This window comes from Thamnophis elegans, chromosome 13 (genome assembly GCF_009769535.1).
Source record: "Thamnophis elegans isolate rThaEle1 chromosome 13, rThaEle1.pri, whole genome shotgun sequence".
In the NCBI taxonomy this organism is placed as follows: Eukaryota; Metazoa; Chordata; class Lepidosauria; order Squamata; family Colubridae; genus Thamnophis; species Thamnophis elegans.
This window is the reverse complement of record NC_045553.1, coordinates 28,681,104-28,707,162: the sequence shown is the minus strand read 5'-3', so window position 1 is coordinate 28,707,162 and position 26,059 is coordinate 28,681,104. Positions and strand designations below refer to the sequence as shown.

Here is a 26,059-nt window from a genome sequence, read left to right as displayed (position 1 = left end):
TTATGGCACAAAAGATGAAGCCACTTTTATGCCTCTTGCAGAAGATCATGCAGAAAATCTATGGCTGGAGGGGAATCTGAATGCAGTTTCATTCCTCTGTGTGCTCATTCTCATTTTCACACATTAACACTGTTGTAGAAATTTCCCTTTGCTGGAATGTAGTGAGGAGGGGGATCCTGAGTGGGAGATGGTGCACTCCAGATGAGTAAGAGGCAATTCACACACCACAGATATTACATGTGAGAGAACAAGGGTGAGACAGATGCTCTCTATCAGTTTACCGAGTGTATTGTATGAAGACAGTAGAGTCCTTAGTCCAGCAAGATTTTGTTTACAGGAATGAAAGAAAAAAGAACTCAGCATGGAAGAATCATAATGTGTTATACTTGATTTGAGTCCTGGGTATAAGGCTTTTTGAATATAGCTGGACTACTTGCAAAAGATGGAGGTATTATCGTTCTTTGGAATGTTAAATCATGTTATGCTATTTAACTGACCAAAATAAAGAGTTCTTTGTTTGAACTGAGATTTCCATTTTCAAAGCAATGGAAATAATCCAACAAGTGTCCATTTATTGCTTAAATCACATCCTCCATAAATCCATTGGATCGATTTATTACGCAAGTGGAACAATGTTCTAATTTGCAATTTGGAGTCCCAGTCACCATCATATGTCACCTGACCCTTCATAAACAATGTAGACAAGGAGATAAAAGGGAACATATCTAATTTACAGACAACAATAAGCTGACAGGAATGGCCATCACTCCAGAAGGTAGGCTTAAGATCCCAAAGGATCTCGAGAGACTTCAACACTTGACCCTATCTAACAAAATAAATTTATTGGTGAAAAAAGTTTTTAAAAGTTCTATATTTAGGCAAGAACAATCAAATCACAGGTTCAGACTAGGTGATACCTGGCTCAATACTATAACTATTAGAGAGATCTTGCAGTCCTAGTGGACAATCACTTAAATATGCACCAGCAGTGTGTTGCAACTGCCAAATAGCCAACACAGTCCTAGACTACATTAACAGAGGGATAAAATCAAGATTATGAGAAGTGTTAGTACCACTTTATAATGCTTTGCCAACACCACATTTGAAATATTGCATCTAATTTTGTTCGCCAAAATATAAAACAGATGTTGAGATTCTAGAAAAAATACAAAGAAAAGGAACAAATATGATAATGGAATTGAAGTCTAATGAAGAACTTTTATGACAGAAAAATTAATCAGTGGAATGGCTTGCCTTCAGAGGTTGTGGGTGCTCTAGCATTAGAAGTTTTAAAAGAAGGGAATGGAAAAGCTATACGGTTTCCTGCTTGACCAGGGTGTTGCGCTAGAAGACCTCCAAGGCTGACAGAATCTGAAGCAGGCTCTTTTCACTGAAAGACTGGGTCAGGTCAATCCCAACAAGGTAAGGCAATTCCACCAATATCTTGGACCTATTTCATAAAGGACTTTAAAGGTAATTGGGTTCAGAAGCAAACTGGCAATCTATGCAACTTGTGTAACAATGTGATCACACATGCCATGTTCCAGGGGTGTCCAGCACTATTAGCATCATTGCCTTCTGTGCCAGTTGTAGCTTCTAAGTGCATAGGGTAGCCCTATGCAGAACTCCAGCTGGGACCAGGGCATGAGTGATGTGCTAACAATCTTGATTCTGGTTTAATATTTACATGTTTTTGTTTAGTTAGAAATAGAGAACCAGAAGTTTGCTCAGCCTCAATAGAAACTAGTTGCCTCTGACACATAACTGAAAAATCTCACAAGGTGTTTTGGAGATCACAGTTCCTGTATCTCCAACCGGCTCACTGTGATTTCCCTGTGGTCACACTATGACTGCTTGCAATTTGGCAGTTCAAATCTCACCAGGATCAAGACTGACTCAGCCTTCCATCTTTCCGAGGTCGGTAAAATGAGAACCCAGATTATCGGGGCAAGAGGCTGACTCTGTAATCCACTTGGAGATGATTGTAAAGCATTTTGAAGCGATATAGAAGTCTTAGTGCTATGGCTACTGCTACAAGAAAGGGATCAAGGCTATGCCAAAATGACTTTTACATATATGGAAATTGTCAGGGAATTGGGCAGCAGGTGCCATGCTAAATAAATATATTTTACATCGATGTATACAGAAAGCTAGATATTCAGGCAAACAGGAGCCTCATGAGGTAAATCACAGAGCACACAAGGCACACAGAAAAAAAAGGCGGAAAAAGGGAGACTCCCCCTCCCCCTTCACACCCATAGCAACCAATCACATTCCAATTTGCCTCATGCAAGAGCAATCGGCTTTAATTGCGTGTTGTGGCTCACTACGCCAACCCCACAGCTCCAGTTACTAAAATTTAATGTCTTAACAAAAGCAAACAAAGATACATTTCTGAATAGGAAACTAAATTCTGTACTATCAAACAAGCCACATGACCTTCAGAGGAAAAAGTTTCCCATCCCTGTAGGAAGTTCAAGGATTGCCAGTCAGCTGCTATTGAGAGGAGCAAGTATATCATAGCAACTAAGGTGTTAAGTTTGGATTGTGGTGATCCAACTCGTCACTTATCATCAACCATGGATCACTATAAGGTTGTTGCTCTCTTACTCCAATTTATCACAAATGGTAATTATTGTAGAAATATAAAATGAGAAGAACCAGCCTTCTCCTGTGCTCTGACTTGAACTACTAAGAGAAAAAGAGTAATAAATGAATGCACCTCAGATCAATGGAGGGGTCCACCCCACATGGTGGCAGAGGGGCATAGTCTGTACCTCCATCAATCAATGAATTTTGGCTGATGCTGTCTAGGAGAAGAGCCTGTTTTGGCCCCTGCCTTTCATGATATTCTTTTACTGGAAGTGAGAATTGTACCCTCCTCTTTGGCCTTCCGAAAGGGCCTGAAAACCTGGTCCTAACTGGGGTTCAACATTCTGGGGGTGGCTGTTGGATTGATCCCATCTTTATTCATTTACTTAATGTTCCCCTCCTCTGATAGCTAGTTTGCTATTCTTATTAGTGTTAAGTCCTCACAGTTACGACCACGGGGGTGTCCATCAAGGGGAGCAGCCATCCTATTGGATATGACGCGGCTGCCGGCTGGTCAGAGAATTGCAGCCAGCCGATTGGTTACACCTCTGATAGGTCAGGTATAAAAAGCTGTCAGAGGAACCGAGAGTTGTTCTAGCTATTCTGCTGTTGTTCAACAAAATCAGTTGCATTTTAAACCGTCTCTGTTCTCATCAGTCACTCAGTACTGAGTAATTAGTTATTCCTCCTTCTTATTTTATTATGTACTAGTTTTAATATTTATAAGCTTCCCAGAATCATCTCTGGACAAGATGGGCAGCTCATGAATAATAATAAATTAATTTAGAATAATAAAATAAATAAAATAAAATTTAGCAATGAATACTCCAGAATCTAATGTATATTATCAAATACATTCATGGTAGCGCAACATCTTCTTCAACGTAAAATTTACCATGTTGTTAAGAATGTGGTTGATACATTCAAGGCAATCTGATTTTGGACTATGAGAATCTGATATCCCTCAGTTCCAAATTATAAGACACTTGAAGTTTTTATATCACTTTTTAAGATGACAGAATGACGAGGAAAAGATGGAATGTGTGCTTTTAAATAGCATTTTGTTGCTAAATGTTGCATGTGGTGGCTTTAATTGACCAAGTGAGATACTCTTGCTAACTGATCCAGTCAGAGAAAGCAACTTATCCTTCTGGAGATAAGCTGTTCCATTTGGGTGGTAAAATAGGATTTCTGTCTGGATATCATGTGTGAGAGAAAGAGGGTGAAGACCGATCCCCCCACTCTTGATTGTTCACAGATTATTGTAGATTGTTGAGATATGTAGATAAAACATATCTGAGTATGTTTTCACAACCCACAAAGTAATGGTGGAAGATTGCATGGAAGGGAATTCCTGCTCTGACAGAACTACTGAAAATTGGGGAAAATTTGCTGCTAGAGATGAAGTAACTACTTTAGGTGGCAGGCTTTCAATGCAGTTTGAAATCATATTTATTTAGCTAACTTTCTCACCCAGTCTTGAGAACTATCATTTAGATTTTTCCACTGTAGGTTATTCATCCATCTTTCATAATATCTGGGCTTCATCCTGGAAACTTTGCAATCAGACAGATAGTCTGGTACCCAGTTTAAATGAATAATGTGAGATTACATTTTTTTTTAAAAAAACCTTTCTAAGGCTTTGATTTCCTGAAAATATGATTCCCACAGCAATGGATTATTAGAAAAAAGGAACGTTATTTATTTATTGGTTTTGGTGCCAGACTCTCGAGGGTTTTGTACTGGACTTGTGAATTATGTGTTCACTTATAGTGACAATTCACCCTACAGTATCAAAATGAAACATTTTAAAGGAAAAAACAAGAAAGTCCAGTAACCTTTTGAAAAGCACACATGTTGCAATATGGGAAAGATTTATATTTAGAGACTCTTTCTGAACTAGATTGAGACAGGTGACTGTGAATAAGCTAAATTGAACTTCGTTAATACCAGGAGATATTTCACGTGGAAGGTTTAACTCATTATTGCATGCAAGTTCTTGATACAGTTTACTTCACCAAACCAGATTTGAAAGATGAGCCTTTACAAATGCAGAATGAGAATAGTTTATTGATGAAAGCAGCTACATCTTGGAAAGCGAGCATAGAATTTTGGGAGAGGAAGCAATTCCTTTCAATACACCAGCTCAAAAGCAGAAAATGGCCATTTTTTTTCTTGCCAGCAAATAAGCCTGTGGTGTTGTACGTGACCATGGACCTTTGTGCTAGAGAAAAGTTTGATTATAGCAAAAGATAATCAGGTTAAATATGGAGAAGAAATATTGCAAATTTTAGATGCCATCTGGAAGCTAAGAATGATTTACTAGTAGGATAAAGACAGGTGTGTTTCTTTGGACTTGAAGGAAGCCTTCTGGAAGAAAGATCTCCAAAATCAAATTATAGAGAATCCAGTGGTTGAATCAGTAGGCTGTCTCCACATCAACACAATGCCCGTTGCTGCAGACCTGAAAGTCAAAGTAACAGATTATCAATAGAGCAGGGGTGTCAAACTCAGGGTTGTGTTTGACCTGGGAGGGGGCATAATAGGCATGACCAGGGTGGGTGTGGCCATATTAACATCACTTGTGCCAGGTTTGCCTGTGGTGGCTTGAGCGCTCTGCCAGAGAAAACATGCTCCCAAACTCCATTTTCGGTTGCAACAGCCTCCTGCAACACTTTGCCAGCAGAAATGGAGTTTGGACCTCCATTTTTGCTGTCAGATTCACCGTGGGCAAGTCCTTCACTGTTTCCAGAGTGGCATTGTGGACCAGATCTAAGCAACATGTGGGCCGGATCTAGCCCCTGGGCCTTGAACTTGACATCCCTGCAATAGAGTAAGACAGCACTTTCCTCACAACTAAACTCTGTCATTCCTTAACACTGACCCAAATTTCTTTCAGGTTCTACATTGTATAAAAAGACAGGGTGAAGTGATTTCTGATCCTTTCCTATAAGCTTTGGGATTTCTTCAGCACTTCTAAGTGGCTTCACTGAACTGTAGACCTTTGGGTCACAACCAGCTCTTCCCTGATTTTCTCATTTCTCTCTTCCACCTTCCCTTGTATGGAGATACCTACAAGTGAAGAGAAAGGACTGTCTCTGTCCAGAAAGTGCTTGCCAGGGAGAAGCACAAGACTCTGAAAAGGCCAGGCACTTTGTTCTTAGAAGAAAGAAACAGCCCTGGACATTCACCTCATTTGTTGTGGCTGCTGTTTGAAGGAAAAACAAAATAATAAGAAAACCAAAAGAATTCTCAAGGGATACTTTTTCTTCTGTGTACATTCACTGTAGTTTGGAAAATCTAAACCAGCTTTCAGCAGGATCCATTATGACATTTGTAGTGATCAACCCTTGGAATCCGAGCACATAGATTAGAGGTAATCTTTTACTAACCTTTTTATCTCCACATTTTGTTCCAGGTTCAACCAATCCAATATCTGGCTTTCCTGGAACAATTAATCTATGGCATATCCAAGCATTTCCATGTCTGCAGAATAACCTGCCACACTTTACATCCCTAAAAAAAAGGAAACAGTGAATTCATTGTAATTGAACAGAATGGATTAATGAGAGGATGTTTGTTTGCTTATCTCTTGGGTGACTTACAATATAATAAGAAGTTAGAAATTGCTAAAAATAATTATAATTAGAATAAAAGCTAAAAACCAAGATGATGGGCAGCCTGGGGGTGAGAATTGCCTCTTCCTGGTCAGCCATGCCCAAGGATGGGCATGTAGGGGACCCAGGCCAAGGGGCAGAGCCAGGTTCATAGGCTATTCTGGGAGGCCAGAATTCTTGGGGCAGATTTCACTTTTGATAAGAAAATATTGCCATGCAGAGAAGGCTTTTCTCCTGCACCTGGACAGCCAAAAGTCTTTGGCTGACAGAATCTGAAGCACGCTCTTTCCACCAAAGGACTGGGGCAGGTCAATCCCAAAAAGGTAAGGCAATTCCACCAATATCTTGGACCTATCTCATAAAGGACTTTAAATGTAATTGGGTTCAGAAGCAAACTGGCTATCTATGCAACTTTTGTAACAATGTGGTCACACATGCCATGTTCCAGGGGTGTCCAGCACTGTTAGCATCATTGCCTTCTGTGCCAGTTGTAGCTTTAAGTGCTCTGCAAGGGTAGCCCTATGCAGAAGTCCAGCTGGGACCAGGGCAATGAGTGATGTGCTAACAATCTTGATCCTGGCTTAACATTTACATGTTTTTGTTTAGTTAGAAATGGAGAACCAGAAGTTTGCTCAGCCTCAATAGAAACTAATTGCCTCTGAGACATAAGTGAAAAATCTCACAAGGTGTTTTGGAGATCACAGTTCCTGTATCTCCAACTGGCTCACTGTGATTTCCCTGTTTTTAAGGATGAAGATGGTTGACTCAGGATTCTAATCTTAAGAGCAAGTAATGCATCCACTATCCACCTGGAAATCCCTTAAAGCAGATTTAGGAGACTTTAGAGATTTTCCAGATTTCTAGCTTAAAAATCTCATAATCTCTGATTAGTTGATGATAGGAGATGATGGGAGTTGAAATCTACAGATTGACACTACAGTGTGTAAGGGCCAAAAGAAGAATTTGGATTTATACACATGACTAAAAGGTAATGTGGCTTAATGTTTACTTTGGGTTCAACATGTGGTGCAAATTTGGCCATAGTGATTTCTAAATCATGATTTATGACTAAATGCAATTCATAAACACATCAACCAGGGTTTGCTCAGTATTATGCAGGGTAAACAGCCCAAAGAGAAAAGCTGATTATAGCGTAGTTCTATTACTTATGACCAAAATGTGTGAAGAATTTCCATTTCTGAACAAGGTTGTTGGTAAGTGAGCTGCACCCAATTTTATAATTTTTTTGTCATGGTTGTTAAGTGAATCACTACAATTGCAAAATAAATCACGTTGTTGTTAAGGAAATCTGATACCCCCATTGTCTTTGATTTATTGGAAGCTGGCTGGAAGGTCGCAAAGAATGAACATGTGATCTTGGGACACTACACCAAATTGAAGCACCCAAATTTTGGTCACATGACTATAGGAATGCTGCAAAGGTTGTAAGTGAAAAGGCAAGTTCCAAGTCACTTCTTGGAAGTCATTAAATGAATGGTTGTAAGTCAAGAACTATCTGTCATTTCTGACACAATGTCTTAAAAGTTAGTTTCCCAAGATGGAAAACAAAGGAAAATTAGCCATTCAGAAATTGATTCACATTTCTATTGTTTTAGCCAGATGGCAGAATCATATTCCTGCAGATGTGGACCCTAAAATATTTCTTATTATCATAATATAATATCATCATCATAGAAATAAATAATTTAGATTGCTTACTTTGGTTCACATGGAATAGTTACACCATTTTCCCTTCTGCAGTAGCCATAATCATACCCTCCTTTGTTAAATTTATCAAAGCATTCATCTGGAGCCACGTTTGCATCTTCAAGAAAGAGTGAGAAACCAAGACAAATACATGAATGTATAACATGCCAGCAGGATAAAGTATAACTTAAGAGATCCCAGAGTATTAAAGAAACTATAGTTAATATTTACTTATTTGTAAGCTACTATTTTGTAACCCATTATTTATCTAATCCTCATTATGCCTGAATCATTCTCTATCTGATACAGTGCTACACTAAACTTCCTTATTGAATTTTATGGCACAAAACTGAAGCCACTTTTATGCCTCTTGCAGAAGATCATGCAGAAAATCAATGGCTGGAGGGGAATCTGAATGCAGTTTCATTCCTCTGTGGGCTCATTCTCATTTTCCAACTTTAACACTGTTGTAGAAGTATCCCTGTGCTGGAATGTAGTGAGGAGGGAGATCCCTGTGTGGGAGATGATGAAGTCCAGATGAGTAAGAGTCCATTCACACACCACAGATATTACATGTGAGAGAAAAGGTGAAGACAGATCCTCTCTAATAGTTTACATAGTGTATTTTATGCAGACAGCAGAGTTCTTAGTCCAGCAAGATTTTGTTTACAGGAATGAAAGAAGAAAGAACTCAGCATGGAAGAATCATTATGTGTTGTTCTTGATTTGAGGCCTGGGTATAAGCCTTTTTGAATATAGCTTGACTACTTGCAAAAGATTGAAGTATTATAATTCTTTGGAATGTTACATCATTTCACGCTATTTACTGACCAAAATAAAGAACTCTTGGTTTGAATTGAGAGTTTCCATTTTCAAAGCAATGGAAATAATCCAACAAGTGCCCGTTTATTTTCTAAATCACATCTTGCATAAATCCAATGGATCGATTGATTATGCAAATGGAACAATGTTCTGACTTGCTGTTTGGATTCCCTGTCACCATCACATGTCATCTGACCCTTCATAAACAATTTACACAAGGGGATAGAAGGGAACTCATCAAATTTACTGACAACAACAAGCTGACAGGAATGGCCATCATTTGAGAACATAGGCTTAAGATCCAGAAGGATCTTGAGAGACCTCAACACTTTACCCTATCTAACAAAATAAATTCAATAGTGAAAAAAGTAAAAAACAGTTATATATTTAGGCAAGAACAACCAAATCACAGGTACAGAATAGGTGATACCTGGCTCAATACTATAACTATAAGAGGGATCTTGCAGTCCTAGTGGACAATCACTTAAATATGCACCAGCAGTGTGTTGCAACTGCCAAAAATCCAACACAGTCCTAGGCTACATTAACAGGGATAAAATCAAGATTATTAGAAGTGTTAGTACCACTTTATAATGCTTTTGCAACACCACATTTGAAATATTGCATCTAGTTTTGTTCGCCACAATATAAAGCAGATGTTGAGATTCTAGAAAAAATACAAAGAAAAGGAACAAATATGATAATGGAATTGAAGGCTAATGAAGAAATTTCCTGACAGAACAATTAATCAGTGGAATGGCTTGCCTTCAGAGGTTGTGGATGCTCTAGCATTAGGCGAGGTGGTGCAGTGGTTAGAGTGCAGCACTGTAGGCTACTTCAGCTGACTGCAGTTCTGCAGTTTGGCTGTTGACATCTCACCGACTCAAGGTTGATTCAGTCTTCCATCCTTTCGAGGTGGGTAAAATGAGGACCCGTATTGTTGGGGGCAATATGCTGACTCTGTAAACTGCTTAGAGAGAGCTGAAATCCCTATGAAGTGGTATATAAGTCTAACTGCTATTGCTATTGCTAATGCTATTAGAAGTTTTTAAAGAAGAGAATGGAAAAGGTATACGGTTTCCCTCTTGATCAGGGGGTTGGGCTAGAAGACCTCCAAGGCTCCTTCCAACTCAGTTATTCTGTTAAGTCTGACTATATTAATGACCCCAAACATTTATTTGGGTTTTGTATATGCAAAGCCTCACTGCACCACTGATTTATGGCCAAGATAAATCTCCATGCTTACTGAAAGCTATCTACCTTATATGAAAAAGGTAAAATTATTTTCAGTTTCCTTTTCAACATAAAACCATGCTGAAAATTTTGTGAGTAGTCTGAAAGTCAGGAGTAATGAGTGACAAGAATAATATCCCCCAAGATCTATTTCTTAAATTATTGTGCGAAATGTAAAGAAAAGTTTGATCCTGGGGTTTGAATATTCTTACAACACAGTCCCATAATCAATTTATACTATCTCTCATTGAGATTGGCTCATATCTTTGTTCAATTTGGGAATGTATCCACAACCAACAAAAGATCCTTTCCCCAAAATCATTCTTTCCAGATTTCTTGACTGCAACTACCATCATCTTGGACCATTGGCCATGTTCTCAAAGGATGACTGGAGCTTTCCGAAGATCCGGAGCACTGGTCTCTAAAGCCTCCAAAAAAAGAAGTTCATCTTGAAATTTTTTTCCATCTTTACAAAACCCTCAGAAATTGTAGGTGCTCCAACACTGGAGATTTTTAAAGATGGGAAATGATATATGGTTTCCTGATTGAGCAGGGAGTTGGACTAGAAGACCCCCAAGACTCCTTCTTACTCTGTTATATGCAATCATGATTTACTATGGATACAAAGGAGAAAATCTTTGATTTATGCAATGACTGTCTTAGTCTTTTTCAATAAAACTACTTTTGAAATCCTCCAGTTGACTTACCTGGCGATTTATTTAATTGAATAAAACATTGTTTCTGCATGGTGGGACATTTCCCATTGTAGCAGTAACCTTGGTTGTTTTGGCATGGTTCTCCATTCCTCTTGAAGCTATCTGTGGGACACTCAGCCGATCGGCCAGTGCAGAGATCAGCCTCGTCACAGTCATCCTTTGCTGGCCGGCACACTGTTCTTGCTCTCTTAAACTGTGAGTGAGAATGGAAAATATTCCCACCTATAATTCTTTAGCAGCAGAGATCAGAGTCAAACTATGATTCACAACACAGTTCAAAATTTCCTCTTCATCTTCTTGAGGACTACTAAGTAAGGCATCCCTTGCAAAAAATTGCTTTTTTGCAATTGTGTAATGTGCCTAGAAGACAGTTGCAGCCTGTCTTCTTTGCTATGGGAAAATGATTGCAATGAAATGCCCGATTCCTGAAACACAAGACTTACATATTGGCTGACCATGAAGTGAAAATCAATTGGGCTGCCTTGAAAAAGCAGCCAAAGTTTAATTGATGAACTTCTCATGATATATTTTTATTTTCTTTATTTTCAACACAGAATTTTCTGTGGTGCTGAAAAATGTCTTCTCTTCCTATAAATCGGGGCTTGTGATGAAAATATAGAAGGAACAAAATGATTTGGGACTTATGCTCAAAAAGTTCATTGCAGAGTCAACTGGGACACCATATGGAAGGAATGAGGAAATTGCACCTCTCTCTTCATGAACCTGCAGCACCTCCAGAATGTGCCACCAAAATAACTGAATTTAGAGCTTTAGAAATCAGGTAGAGAATTTAAGGAGGCGGTGGGAGAGAAGCAATTTTATTTCCAGACATCTCTTAAACCTATTTCCATCCTAAAAATCTCAGTGAGAAAAATGTCACAGCATTACCAGAGACCTCCCAGAACCTTCCCAAAGATCAAGGAGCTAAGTTAGGGCATCAGTCCCAAACATTGGGCACCCTTATTTAAATTGGACATCCACGCAAAGTCAATCAAAGAACAAATTTATTATTTTCAGAGATTTAATGTACAGAAAGAGGGTATTTTCAAATAAGACAAGGCTGAAATTTTGTTACATTATCCTCCCTATGGATATGTTCATAAGGGTCAAATAAGCTGGAAGATGGGATAGGAATAGATTAAAATGTTTTGATCATAGTAAGCAGCCAAGAGATATTACATTTTTATATGGCTAGTATGGAGCAAGGTAAAATCTCTCTTGGTGTTAAAAATAAACAAGTCTTACTCTGCATTTCTTACAACACTCTTCAGCGTCACACTGTGCCCCAGGTTTCAGCTTACAAGTTGCAGCATCACAACAGGTACTTTTACAATCCTGAAAAGCAAAACATATCAAATGATGTCATAGACTTCTCAGCCTGGTCTTTTTTAATTGGTCTATTTTGAAGAGGGAAACTGAGAAGGAAAAGATATGTCTCTGATGGGTTCCCTCTTATGGGTTTAAGCTAGCAAATGCACAAACAGTTGGTTATTATAAACGGTTGATTGCATATCTATGTGAAACAGACTTATCTGATATTTCCTAGGTGAAAACAATAAAACAAATAAACATATCCTCACTTCCCAATTGAGCCCCTATTCCTTTCTTATTCATGAGGGATTTTGTAATCTTCATGCCAGCCTTGGAGGTAATTCAAAGAAGAAGCACCAACAATGAATATTAACACTACCCTTATTTTAAGGTTACAGTAGCAGAATCTTTAAATACTGAATGTACATTTCTATCCTCTCATTTTTATGGACCAAAAGAATAGGTGGGATCTGTTCTCCTTGAGATGATTGCCCCTTGCTTCAGAAGGCTAATCTGTCACACTTATGTGACCATTGAGTAGATTATTCCTCCTTATTTTGTCTCTCAGGAACATTCTTACAAACCCTTATATGTGTATTTAACAATATAAAGAGAACACTTCAGTAAATCACAGTTCTTATAAAAATATTATTAGGGGTCGGAGCATAGATTAAGATCATAAGTTCTGGGAGAAAGCAGCTCAGGAAAATAGTGGGACAGATAATGTGTCCATGTCAACAAAATAGGGTTTTCAGTAGGGAAGGATTTTGTTGGAGAGCTAAATCACCCATGTTTAAAAATATGCTGTCTTTCCCAATTGTTAGTGAGATACCAGTTCTTTATTCCTCTATGACTGGTTCCTCAAATCCAATAAGCCACAGCATTCATGCATGTAGATAAAGCACATAAACCTATGCCATTCAGAAACCAACCTAATGCATGGCTCAAACCACTTAGATAGCCAGATGATTTTTGAAGGAGAAAATTTTTGAAAACACTCTTGTTGATTTAAAAAAAAAATACCTCAGGAGAGCCACAGTCACATTCTTCTCCTGTCTCCACAAAGTAATTTCCACAAACTGCAGGTGCATCAATATCTGTTTTCAAGGGTTTGTTGAGAATGCATTCTGGGAGTTTTGAAGTTAGATACGTCTTGCATTGCTCAACACTACAAGAGCTGAAGTCATAGAGAGGGACACCACTGCAGAGATGAAACAAAGTAAGATCAGGACATTATCCATATCTGAACTAGAAACAGAATTAATTGCAAAAACATATAAGATGGAAAAGGGATGGTTAATGAAGAAATACAGTGATTTTTTTTCTCTAAAGCTAACAAAGTGATTTGTTAGTGAATCTTTTCTCTAAAGCTAACAAAATGAGTAAGAGAACTATTTGTTCCCTTGATCTTACTCCCAGATTATGCTCTCTCAGTTTTATTTCCACCAATTTTCTTTTCTTTTTTAACCAAATAAATTTTCAGTGACAACACAGTGGGATATTAGTTGATTGAGCTTCTTCTTGAGTTTCAATGGGCTGCCTTTCATTTTCATTTTTAGGCAGGACAATAATATAAATTGAAGGGGAAATAGTGGGAACTTGTTTTGCTTTTTCTTTTTTGGAGAGAGAATACTTTTTATAGCAATGAATACTTTGAGGCATTGGCCCTCAGGTTAGGGGCTGAAACAAGAACACAAAGACAATCTGCAGGTGGTCATAAAATAGACAAGATCTTACAACTCTTACACAAAGGTTATGGGGAGTTTTGCAATAGAAAATTGCTGAGAAGATTTCATCAATTTGTTTTGCTTCATTTTTCCTTTTCTTTTTCCCTCTTGATGAAGCAAAGGCTAAACATGCACCTGGAACAAAATATTGCTAGTCCTTGACTTGCTGCCACAGAATTTCCATCGCCAAGCAAGCCAGTTGTTAAGTGAGTCATGCTGAGTTTTACAATCAGTTTTGCCACTTTGTTAAGTGAATCACACAGTCATTAAGGGGCTCCAGCTTGCTCCTTTGACTTTACATATGGAAGGACAGATGGGAAAGTCACAAATGACAATTACATGAATGCAGGATGCTACAACCACCATAAATACATACTGGTGTTGTTAACTGCCCAAATTTTAATTCTGTGACTGAAGGGAGGCTGTAAATGCTGTAACTATGAGGACCAGTTATAAATCACTGTTTTCAGTGCCATTGCTACTAAAAATGGTTGCTAAAAAAATGGTTGTAAGTCAATCACTCCCTGTATGTTGTTCCCTGTTAGTTTCAGAAGAATGCAATGTATGTCAGAGATGTAACATACCTTTTATGTTACAAAGGGCAAGGGAAAACAATAATTCTCCCCCCCCCCCACATTCTGCTTCTTATTTTGGAAATTTTGGATGTTTTGTCTCTTGGGCTATTCTGTTTCTTTAAACTCTTGTGGTTTGGAGGAAGCTACTGAATGATTGCTATTCAATTGTTGAGAGCAGTTCCACCTTTATAACTTCCTAACTATTTAATTTTTGTGAGTCCTCACTATATTTAATTTCACAGTTAATTGCAAGTATTTAAAAAATAACAATTGGAAAGGCATTAAAAGTTTTCCTCAATCCTTACATTATTTGGGAAACATAATGCATGTGTCAGCAGGGCAATTACAGCCGTTTGTGTCATGATTAATGCCCAGATTATGACCCAACTCATGGGCCATAGTAGTTGCCATCAAACCTGTATCTTCGGTATGATCCTAAAGAAAAGAGAATACTTTGTTTATTGTTAGTCTGCCAAGAAACTGAAAGTGAATTCAATTATCATTAACATTAATTGTCTAAAAATGATGACTAAGTGAAAAATTTTGAGTTGAGGATACCATCTCAGAATTCATCTAGCTAGCTCTTCTGAATGCATGTATGCCCACCAAGACTCCAGAACATACACAAATGCATCCAGAAGAAAACTTTAAAGCCAGGAAGTTACAGCACAGGAGAAGATCAAAACTGATCCATCCACTGTCTGCATTTATTTATTTTTTTAAATAATTTTTATTGAATGTTTTCATCTTTAAAAACAGAATAGAAAAACACCACAAGGACAAACAAAACACAAAACATACATAATATAAAGTAATTATACATCTATCTTCATTTATTTAGTAATTAAAACTTAACAGGCAACTTCTGTCCAAAAACATTCAGCAATTTTTGTGCGAGTTAGTATTTTCACAATATTGAAGGCTGAAGCCCTAAACAGGCTTAAGAATGAATTATTATTTCTGAATAGAAATGACCTTCTTGAGCAAACAAGTTTAGAATTACCTCGTACTATTTGAATCCTAACTGTGCTTCTTAAGAAACAAAACTTTATGAGTTTTTTTTTATTGCCATGTTTTTCAATTCTTTCTATGTGAACAAAAATTAAGTTATTTGTTTCTCAATAAATGCATATTATCACCTTAAAGAATATAGTTTTCTTGTAGAGTCTTAAAATACTGTAGTTTTTTTTTCCTTTTTAAGTAGGTTTAGTATTCCCTCATTTTCTCAATGCACATTAATTCAATCATATGCAATCTAGATCCTAAATTTCTTGTAAGAAAACAAGAGTGATTCATGTTTGTCATTAGGATTGCTAAGAATATGGTTCAGAAGCATTATTTGGGAGTGTTGTAATCTGTGGTAACCTGCTTATTTTCCAATCAGAGCACAGTTAGACTCTTCCAGAAACATTATAATATATTGTCACCTTCTGATATATAGCTCATGGCATACAAAAAGCTCAATCTACATGTCTAGAATGCATTGTACCAAAATGCCATCAATTGAGGCAGGACCCGGAAATGTCAAATCTGCAAATAAAGATGGATGAAAATGATTTGGATAAAAAAGAAGATTCTTTATTTGTAAAGAAGTTATGCCTATATAGGCGTTTTCATTTGAGTACAAATAGGTAACAGGTATCATTTCTACTAACCTGAATAATTGCTACAGAGTCCTCTGACATGCAGATGCTGCCTACGGGAGCATATCCTACAGTATCTCCTTTGAAGTCAATGGCCCTATAAGACAGAAGGGGAGATCAATGAGAAAGGGACTCTTCATTATCAGAATGAGGAGGAAAAAAACCCATAAAAATAATATTATGAGAAACTGTATGATAAGGAGAACATTCTGGAAAATAATATACAACAGTATTTGGAAAAATCCGTACTCCCTAAAGTACTGGTCACGGTTAAATATATGTTGAATGAATGAATGAATAACCACGAAGAAATGGACAGAAGAATAATTAAGAGACAACAGAATAACAAAACATCAGGGCTTGATGGGCTACTGGCAAAATTTTACAAACAGCTAGAAGAGACATTAAGCACAGTGATGTTGGAAGTATATAATGAAGTACTGCTAGAAGCAGAAATTCCAAACTCATGGATGGAAGAAAACAGCATTCTCATACTAAAAGATGATTCACATTTAATGCAGAAAAAAAATTACAGGCCAATATCTTTACTGAATGTGGACTATAAAATATATGCTTAGACAATAGCAGAGAGATTTTATGGCAGACATAAACGCGAGACACCTGGACTGTTGGGACACAGCGGCGAGAACGTCCCTGCCGCCTCCGCGCTCCGCCCCCCCGCCCCCCTGCCTCCTCCGACCCCACCGCTGTGAAGAAAGAAAACACACACACACACATACACACAAAAAACCTCACAATAAAAAAAAATACAAATTAAATTATAATAAATTTGAATCCTCCCCACTCCCTCCGTCCGATCCACCTTTTCCAGCTGTGGAAACTCTCTCAACTCTCCTCTTGTCCGCCCAACGTAAGCGTGCTCAACGTAAGTGTGCTCATAAGGGATGATTCGCTGCTCCCCGATCAGGAGGCGGGAGAATCAGTGCCTAATTTGCATATGAAAGTTTTCGCTTGTTAACTCCTCCTTAACTTTTAAAAGGCGAACAATTCCTTAGGCAAAAGAGGCCCCAAGCCACTGTGACTTTGAATCTGGTAGCAACTACCCTGGCTTTAATTATTTTTAAAAAATTATTTAAAATTCTTTCTTTTCCCTTAGGAGACTGGTGAGGCCCCGCCTCCCCTGCCTCTAGTGACTGCACGTCCCTGGTTCACATATGGTTTAAAGTACACAGCATAGAGTGGAAAAGCTGTACAAGCACTAATCTTCCCATAATACTCCATTCCCAGATATCCCTCTCCCTTTCCCCACAATGAGACGTACGTGAGTAATTGAGCATTATCATTCCCTTTGCGTGGCAGCAAATCTGTTTCTCTCCATGTTTCAAATGACTTCAAAGTGGCATCCTTTGATTCCTGCACGTTAATCTTATCTCCGTTGTTCCAAATTTCTATGCCAACCAGTGCAAGGTGAATTCGCAAAGATCTCATCATCTGTCAGGTGGACATGGCAACAATCAGAAACTCAAATACAAGTAGAAACCTTTCAAGATTAAAAAGCAACTGATATTGGCTTCTATGGGCAGGTGAAGGGAAAAAAATATCTAGGCATCAATAGAAGAGAAATCCTTGTAGCTCAAGGTTGAATGGTGGAGTCCTTGGTGCTCCTCCCTACGACCAATTAGATCCTACAGATTAGGCCTCCTCCGAATACCATCCGCTAGCCAATGTCGTCTGTCATCCCCTCTGGGGAGGGCCTTCTCTGTGGCTGCTCCGGCCCTCTGGAATGAACTCCCCATGGAGATCCGGACCCTCACAACCCTTCCGGCTTTCCGCAAAGCCACTAAGATGTGGCTGTTCCGGCAGGCCTGGGGCTGACGAGTTCACAAACTGTTGTGATTGTTGTTTTGTTTTTAATTTTGTTTGTCTTCTGTTCTGTTTGTATTCCCCCTCCTTTTGGTTTGTTAGCCGCCCTGAGTCCCTTGGGAATAGGGCGGTATACAAGTTGAATAAACCTTAACCTAACCTCCTTTCTGCTCTAAAGTTGTTTAGTCAGATAATGAAATGTCTGCAAGGAAACCAACAAGTTCAGACAGCACTAAGGACTCCATATATTGGGCAAATAATAACAATAACAATAATAAATGAATCAATAGTCAATGAAATTTGTGTAGTTGATTATTCTCTGTAATCAGGAACAGAAGAGGAGGAGGACTGAAGGGATATTTGGCTCATTGATCTTTCTGCTGTCTCCCTGATTCCAACAGATCATCAACAGTGAAAATGTAAAGAAGGCTAATAGGACAGTACAATATGAGTGTATCTCCTCCTAGGTACCACAATCCAAGTCAAATTAAGTTCCTCTCTCCAGGTTTCTTCTCAGGGATCAATTTCACAATCAATTGGCTGACTCTGTCCATCTCTTTGTAATGTCCAAGTTCAGAACCATTAACCACAGCCTTCAAAGAATCCAGCTACAGGTGCTGTTCTGACTGCATTCTTGCAACACTTATGGATTTGCTACCTCTCAACACAGTGGCTGTATTGTAAGAGGCCTATTAAACTAGTTACTCAATTAACCCATTTCCTGGGATGGCCTTACATGCTGGATCACCAGCTGGCCTAATGACCTTATTTTGCCTCACTCCAAGCCACAAAACTTAGCATGCTTATAGAAGTCCATCTCCTAGTTCTCTTTACCTGGTTAAGTGTGTTATGTGAACACAGTGAAAAACTGGGAAGGGGCTGAGAAAAGTTTAAATCCAACAAGTGAAATAATTTTTGCCATGTCCTCTTACCATATTTAAAGTGTTGATAATTTCATATATTCTTGTTCTTATAGAAGCTGAATTGCGCTCGTATTTCAGGTACTACAGAAAAGATTTTTAAAAAGTTAAGATGATATCATGATTATACGAAGAAGGGAGAGAAGGAGGAAGATAAAGAACATATTAGTGAAAGGATCATTGATTTTTTTTGATTTAGACAAAATATTACTTTTTATTCAAGCAATCCAAATAATTCTTTTCTGCTGATTTTTTAGTCTACATTTGTGCCATTAATATATCAAAATTATTAACTTTTCAGCAGCATACTTGTGCTCTCCTCCTGGTTGGAGAAAATTTGGGTCACCCTACTGAGATGCTTTCCTAAATTGGATACCGTATTTCCATGTTTAGAGAAGTGAAACAGAAGCATACTCCGCTAGACATCTTATTTTTTATGTGTTGTCAACTTGGATATAGAAATTGTGCAGGAAAGTTTCAAAGAAACCTATATAACTGTTTAACCAGTGTGGGATAAAAATAAATTTAGATGGAATCCAGGAAGAATAAATGTGCAAATTAGAGTATATTTACACAAATGTCTCCTACCTTTGTAAATATTGGTTGGGTCTAATAACAAAAAGAAATATCAAAGTTTATGATGAAGCACACGTTAAGAGAAATCCAGTTTGGATGTTTGTTAATGTTTTCAAAAATGTCCACATTAAAAAAGGCAGAAATTAATGGGAATGATATCCCAGATACTTACCATTCTGTTGTCCACAGCTACGAAAAACTCAATATATTTTTTGGCCTGCCAGTATTTGTCTTGCTAAAAAAAAAAAACAATAAGCAAAAGTCTGTTTAGACATGTTGCTCCCAGCAGCCAACACGAATCTTGGTCATCATCAGATAATCAGAAAACTGCTTGTTATACAATTTGGTTAAAATACTTGGCCTTTCAGAAATATTGGCTCTTTGAAGAAGACATTTATAGGGAGACAGATTGTTTAAATTTTAGCCCTTAGAGTGGGGTTCCCCAACCCCTGGGCCATAGCCCACTACATGGAAGTGGTGGGTGAGAATTGGCATAAGCATGGGCATCTCCACTTGCATGGGCAGCAAGAAAGCATGGATGGATATGCTCCATTTGCTCACTGCTCGCACAAATGGAGCTGGGCACACGCATGATCCTGCTGTTCATGGGGAACAATCCCTTATTCCCCCTGCCAGTCTGCAAAGCTGGAAAGGTTGTGGAACTCTGAGTCAGAGAACGTGCTGTTAATTTTTTGAGGAAAAAGTACATTATGCAGTGGATTGTCAAGCAGAAACAAAAGTTGTCACCTTTTCAAAAAGTATGTCATGACACGAATCCCTTTCTTTGTATTAATATGGTGTGGCACTTCTTTCCAATTAATTTGTTTTTGGAATTTATAATTCAATACTTAAAGATAAATTTATATATGAATACCTAGTTCTGAACAGAATTTAATAGGAATGGCTTTCTTTGACAAATTTTTCAGCCTGATGCTCCAATGACTTTCCCACTTTTCTTCCCCTTTCTCAAACAAAGGATCTCAACCAATCATATGAGAAATATGGTGATGTGGTCCTGCTATGGAACTAATTAGACCAGTGGTAGTCAACCTGGTCCCTACTGCTCACTAGTGGGCGTTCCAGCTTTCATGGCGGGTAGTAGGGGTTTGCTGTAACTCTGCTTTATAAATTTTATAAAGTAAAGTTACTTCTCTACTTTATAAATCACCATTACTGTGGAATCGCTGGGCGGCTAGAAAATTTTACTACTAACAGAGATAAAAAAGGAGGGTGGTAGGTATAAAAAGGTTGACTAACCCTGAATTGGACACTGCCTGCAATGATATCACACTATGCATCAATGACAAGATAAGGGGAGAAAATCTGACATTCTGACCTACTGAACACACTCTAAATGGTCAAAGATTTATATCTTTCTTTTGATGTAATTTTAAAATGATTACTTGAGTATTGTTTTTGACACAATCAACAAGAACAAAATGATTAATTGCTCAGAGTAGTTTCTTTATTGCTGCTCTCCTATAAACAGGAATCTTGCCAGATTAAAGTACATTCTGTGTAACCATTGGATACATCCTCTCCTTGGATACATTCTCTCCTTGCTATTTTACTGTCACTTTCTTAACTCTGCTGCAAAAGATCCATTTTGACTAGAGTGACAGTGAGCAGATATTAAGACTAGAACATTCGAAATAAAGGACCAATTAAGGATCATTAAACATAATGTATATAACGTAACCACAACTTGCTGAGTATAAAGTATTTAGAAATGGGGGCTCCTCCCTTATGAATTCTATCCAATGACCACCCCCACCCCCAAAGAATTTCTCTTTTACTTTACATTTGAGAAACAAATAAATGAATCCCTGTTATCTAACCATGTTATATACATGAGATTTTAATGTAAGACTTACTTCAGGAGTAAGATTTAACTGAGAGTTCATTTTGACAATCTCATCCAATTCCCAAGTATCGGTTACCCCACAGATTTTGGGGCTCTCATCCTCCTTTTCTATATTTTCAGAATTGTAGACTGCATGGGCTTCATTGTCAGAAAGCTTCAAGGGCTCAATAAGGTATGTCTTTCCTTGATGCTTGAAATGTCCTCTGTAAAACAATATATAAAAGTGTGGTCACAGATGGAGAACTAAGAGAAGAGAATATTGGGGGTAAGTGGGTGACAATCTATTCTCCAAAGTATCTGAAGGCATAACAAGAAACAATAGATCGAAGGAGAGATTTCCTGACAGTTGGAACAATTAAACAGTGAAAAGGTTTACCTTCAGACGATGTGGATGTTTCATCACCACTGGCTTTTAAAGAGAGATTGACAGCCATTTGTCAAGAATGATATACAATAGGTCTTGTACTTGAACAAGAGATTGAACTAGAAGACCTCTACGATCCCTTCCAATTCCATTATTCTATCATCCTGTTCTTCTTTTATTACTCTGTTGTTATTATGTTATGTTCCATCATTTCCTTTATTCCTCCACTGTATGGACATAGTCTCTGTACAAAGGGGATCTTTTAAAGTCTTCCTTAAATAACAGCTGTTTGGACAACATTGAATCTGACTAATGACTTTGAATTGTGGGTTCCTTATGTGGCTAAGATATCTAGCTGGTTGGAGAAGGTGTGCAGAGTGACTTCCAAGGAAGTGTTTCTGGGTAGAACTGAAAAGTCTGCTTGCCTCTTCCTGTAGACATTCTAGCAAGGTATGCAATCTGAAGCTTACTTATCTTCTCTACCTGTAACATTACCTCCTATATACAAAGAAGAAATGGGCTTGGCAGCTCCTTTATACAAACCTGATTTAGCTCCCTAGTGTCTCTATTGACTGGCAGCAGCACTTCTTGGTACTCAACCAAAGTCTTTCTAAATTCTGCAGAGGGCTTAGATCAAACCCAACTAATTTGCATGAATCACTGATGTCCCTCAATTTAATTATGAGATCTCCAAGAGGAGCATTTTATTCTTAACAAAATAAATAAAAGATAAGTGACTATCTTACTTCAAGCCATTGCATGCACTGATGACTGCAGTTGAGTCAGCTTCATTCTGGAGGTGTCCATGATAATAGCAGTGATCCTGTGTGGAGGCAAGAGGACTACATTGGTTAAAGCTTGTTTCTAGTATGATTTGATGAACAGAAGTGCGGTTCCAATGTATTTCACCACATGAATGAAATATTAAGAAAGCAATTATTCAGAACATTTTGATTTTAGGGGACAGAAGACTTGCTTAATATTGATTGTTCCAAAATGAACAGACTAAATACAACTGTCCATAAAAACAAGTCACACTGCAGGGGGAGCCCCACTGATGGTAAAATACTAAGAACTTTTGGGCAGACAACCAAAAGAAAAATAGAGAATGTGTTGTTAAAATTACAAGCCTTTTTCTCCATCAACCTTGTCTTCTTGGAGATCAACTCTATTGATGAACCAAGGATTTGCTGAACAAACTTTCAAACTTGATGATTGTCCTACATTCTGAAATCGTACCATAATGTATTTAAAATTCCACATTTGCTAATGATACCAATTAATTGTTATTCCCTTGAGCCTGCATAATGAAAGCTTTCAGAAATTTACAGAGATGTAATTCCTAGCATCATCTGGAAGCAGGATCCATGTAGCATTAAAGTCAGGAGATTTCTGTTACACACTCAGTAGGAACAATTTGTATGAACTTTGAAGAGGCTAAGCCAGAAGTAGATTAATTTTGGAGACAGAGGATGCACTTTTATATCAATTTGGGAGGAAGAAGCCAAGGACTTTATGAAGCACTGGTCAAAGGGGCCTAGCAGAGATTATAGTACTTGATACTTCTCAGGAAAAAACAACTGAATGAAAAACTGCTGGTGACCTTCTGCCATTGCACCATAGAGAGTATTATAACTTACTACACCTGTAATAAGGATCAAAGTGATTTTTTTTCATTTTTACTATTACAAACAAATGATTCTGAATTGATCACAGTAATCTGCTTTAAAAATCAAAATGTAGATCTTATGAACGTGATGTTCTCATAATCAATCTATTTGTGAAACTCACTCCCCAGAATGTTTGCTTTTAACCAGTAGGAAAAAACTGGTTGATTGAATTCTTGCCCTACCAATTCAATGAATGAAACAAACTGGGTTTAACAATCCATACATCCTTACATGACTATTTCAGTATAAGATACTTTACAGATCTACAGTCCTTGTTTGAGTAGCCTGGCCTGGTACTTACATATTTGGAATATTAGTGCTCAAATATTCCTCTCAATTAATTTCCTAAAAGTAAGACACGCTGGATATTACCTCAACCGGAGGGCTTGTTGTAATTTCTCTGCCATCAGGGGAATAATGAGTCTCGGTGTAATCCTTGGAAAAAAGTCCTCTGGAAAGAATTTAAAAAAGTGAATTTGATGAAACTCCTTGGTTTTATAAAGGAGAGCCGCATAGCTCTATTAACTTAAGAGTAAAATGAAGAAACCTTAAAGAAATTGATGCTTTGAAGCTTCATACCGAAGCATCTGTCTTGAAGTTTTAAACCAATATATGGAGTCACTTTCCATTCCTAGTGTCACAACTATGCCTTCTGGGATTGCCTTCTCTTTTTCAAATCTACACGTTCCTTGCTAGTCTTCCAATTCCATGCCAAAATGTGATCATTCAGATGCTGCTCTTGAAATCTGGATAGCCTTCATATTTAAACCAAACAAACGGGGTACAAGACTTTCTAAAGCACACATTAGAATTCAATATGAAATCTCTCCAGTGGTACAAGATAAAGTGACACAGGAATGACCATATATAGGGGAATTTCTTTATAGCCTGTACTTAACAATAAATGCATTATACATTTAGAGGCACATATAGAATGGTCTATGGAGATTCTCAGTCATCCAGAGGCAAAATACAATCTTATCGATATAGGTTGCTCAAAAGTAAGATGCATTGTAAAATCAAAGCCAGGCTGTCACTCTTAATGCACCAGCTACGTATCTCGGTGTTAATACTAATATTAAATTGCACTAGGACTTCAGAGACTTCCAATGTTTACAGTACAGGGACAGCCATACTAATTTCAATGGTGATGTTTTGGGGTAATGTAAATGATATACTTTCTTTTAGCTCTAGTTCTAGTAAAGTTAAGAGAACTTCTGAATTAACATACTTATTTCTTTCTAGGTGAAGGACCACGGGCGCTCCATTCACTTTAAATTCATATTGCATTGTATCTTCATAGTTAGTCTGAAAAGCAAAGAATTCAGGGTTGATTTTTAAATATAGGCAAATAAAATGTGTACCTTCTTAACAACTCCACACCTGTGTCAAATGGAGAGCTGTGGCCAAATTATTTATTAAATTTAATGTATTTAATCTAGTGATTGAAGGGCACTATAAAATTAAATTTAAGCATAAATTCAAGATCTCATTCTCAAGCTAATTCCCTGCTCAATCCCTCTTCCCTATATGGCTGGGTGTTTCGAAATACTTTATTAGCTATAGTAGCCAATTAATATTAGGAAATTCTCTGCTAAGTTACCAAGAGTCTCCTCAAATTTATGTGAAATGGGAAGCCATGTAAATTTGTTGAATGAACAAATGAATGAATGAATGATTTAATTAATTAATTAAACAGGCATATAGATTGTAATGCAAAGATCCAGGTAATCATTACACGGCAGCAAAGAAATACCAAAAACTCTGTTGGCTGGCAAGAAGTAATGTGCTGAGATCCTTTTCTTACCTCTGGCTCAGCGTTCTGAACTCCTCCTTTGGGCAATGCAGGGACTTTTTGTGGATACACTACTTCATAATCATTAACATTCCCAGATTCTAGGATTATAGAGCTCCCTTTGTAATGGGGGAGGGGAGAAGAAGAAGAAAGGTTTGCATTACTTTGGGATGTTATTCCACCATTCTCACATTCACAACTCAGTTTGTTACTCAATTATCAGTGAAGAATGGAATCTTTTTCTAGTGGAAATCAAGGTTTTCTTTGGCTATGAAATTTGCTGAATTATGTTTGACCGATGGGAGACTATCTAGAGAAAGTGATTTGGGCAGCTGCAAAAGAAAGATTTTGGAGTGTGAATAATCAGAAAAATAAATAAATATATCTCACCGAATGTGCAAGTTTGTGCACTGAATTATAAGGATAACATGAGGACCTACAAATTATAATAGTCTGATTCACACAATTCAGTAAACCATACTACATTATTAACATTTTGCTTCCTGAACCTTTCTTGCCACAAACTCTGTTTCTCCTCTTCAGTCTTCTAATTCTCTTACTCACATTATTGGAAAACCTTTTCTTCACATTGAATATGATTTTCTTCTGAGGATATTAGGACTTTTCTTTCTTAGGATCTATTATCTTGACAAAATTCCAGAAAACCATCTATATAACTTTACAACAAATGTGATCCTTGAGAGCAAGAACTCTTTTGCTCAGTCTTTCAAAACTGAAGTGGAGCAAATTTTGGTTAAGTATCAAAAGAAAAACCATAGAAACCTTTTGGGTGCCATAGACTTTTAGCAGTAAGAATTTGAAGAAGGAAACCAAAGAAAACTCTTACCTTGATATGGAAAAACCACTAAGCATATAGTTACCAAGAGAGCTTGGATCATTTTGGAGCCTGGATGGGCTTGCGGACAGGAAATCTCCTTCTGCTTCCAAGCCAACCTGAGCTCTTCTCCTGTTGACGGTGAGAAGCATGTTCTTCAGCTTCATTCATGCCCTTATATGCGAAGGTGTTTGCTAAAGGATTTGCCCAACTTCAATCTTGTAACAATATTACTGGAGGGCAGTTTTCCAACTGGCTTAGTGCTTGT

At 37.7% G+C, this 26,059-nt stretch overlaps 1 protein-coding gene across 1 annotated transcript; it reads right to left on the bottom strand.

Moving 5' to 3' along the window:
- Positions 1-5,011: 5,011 nt before the first annotated feature.
- On the bottom strand, positions 5,012-25,855 carry LOC116516363 (zinc metalloproteinase-disintegrin-like BmMP). The gene is made up of 17 exons (XM_032228791.1): positions 25,804-25,855; positions 24,969-25,075; positions 24,393-24,469; positions 23,534-23,612; positions 22,238-22,314; positions 21,138-21,330; positions 19,436-19,498; positions 18,700-18,771; positions 17,226-17,395; positions 15,956-16,040; positions 14,620-14,735; positions 13,022-13,199; positions 11,933-12,022; positions 10,679-10,880; positions 7,929-8,034; positions 5,985-6,108; positions 5,012-5,056 (listed from the first exon to the last, which is right to left on the bottom strand). Exons 1-17 carry the CDS (start codon positions 25,853-25,855, stop codon positions 5,012-5,014), a joined length of 1,836 nt encoding a protein of 611 aa, XP_032084682.1.
- Positions 25,856-26,059: the final 204 nt, after the last annotated feature.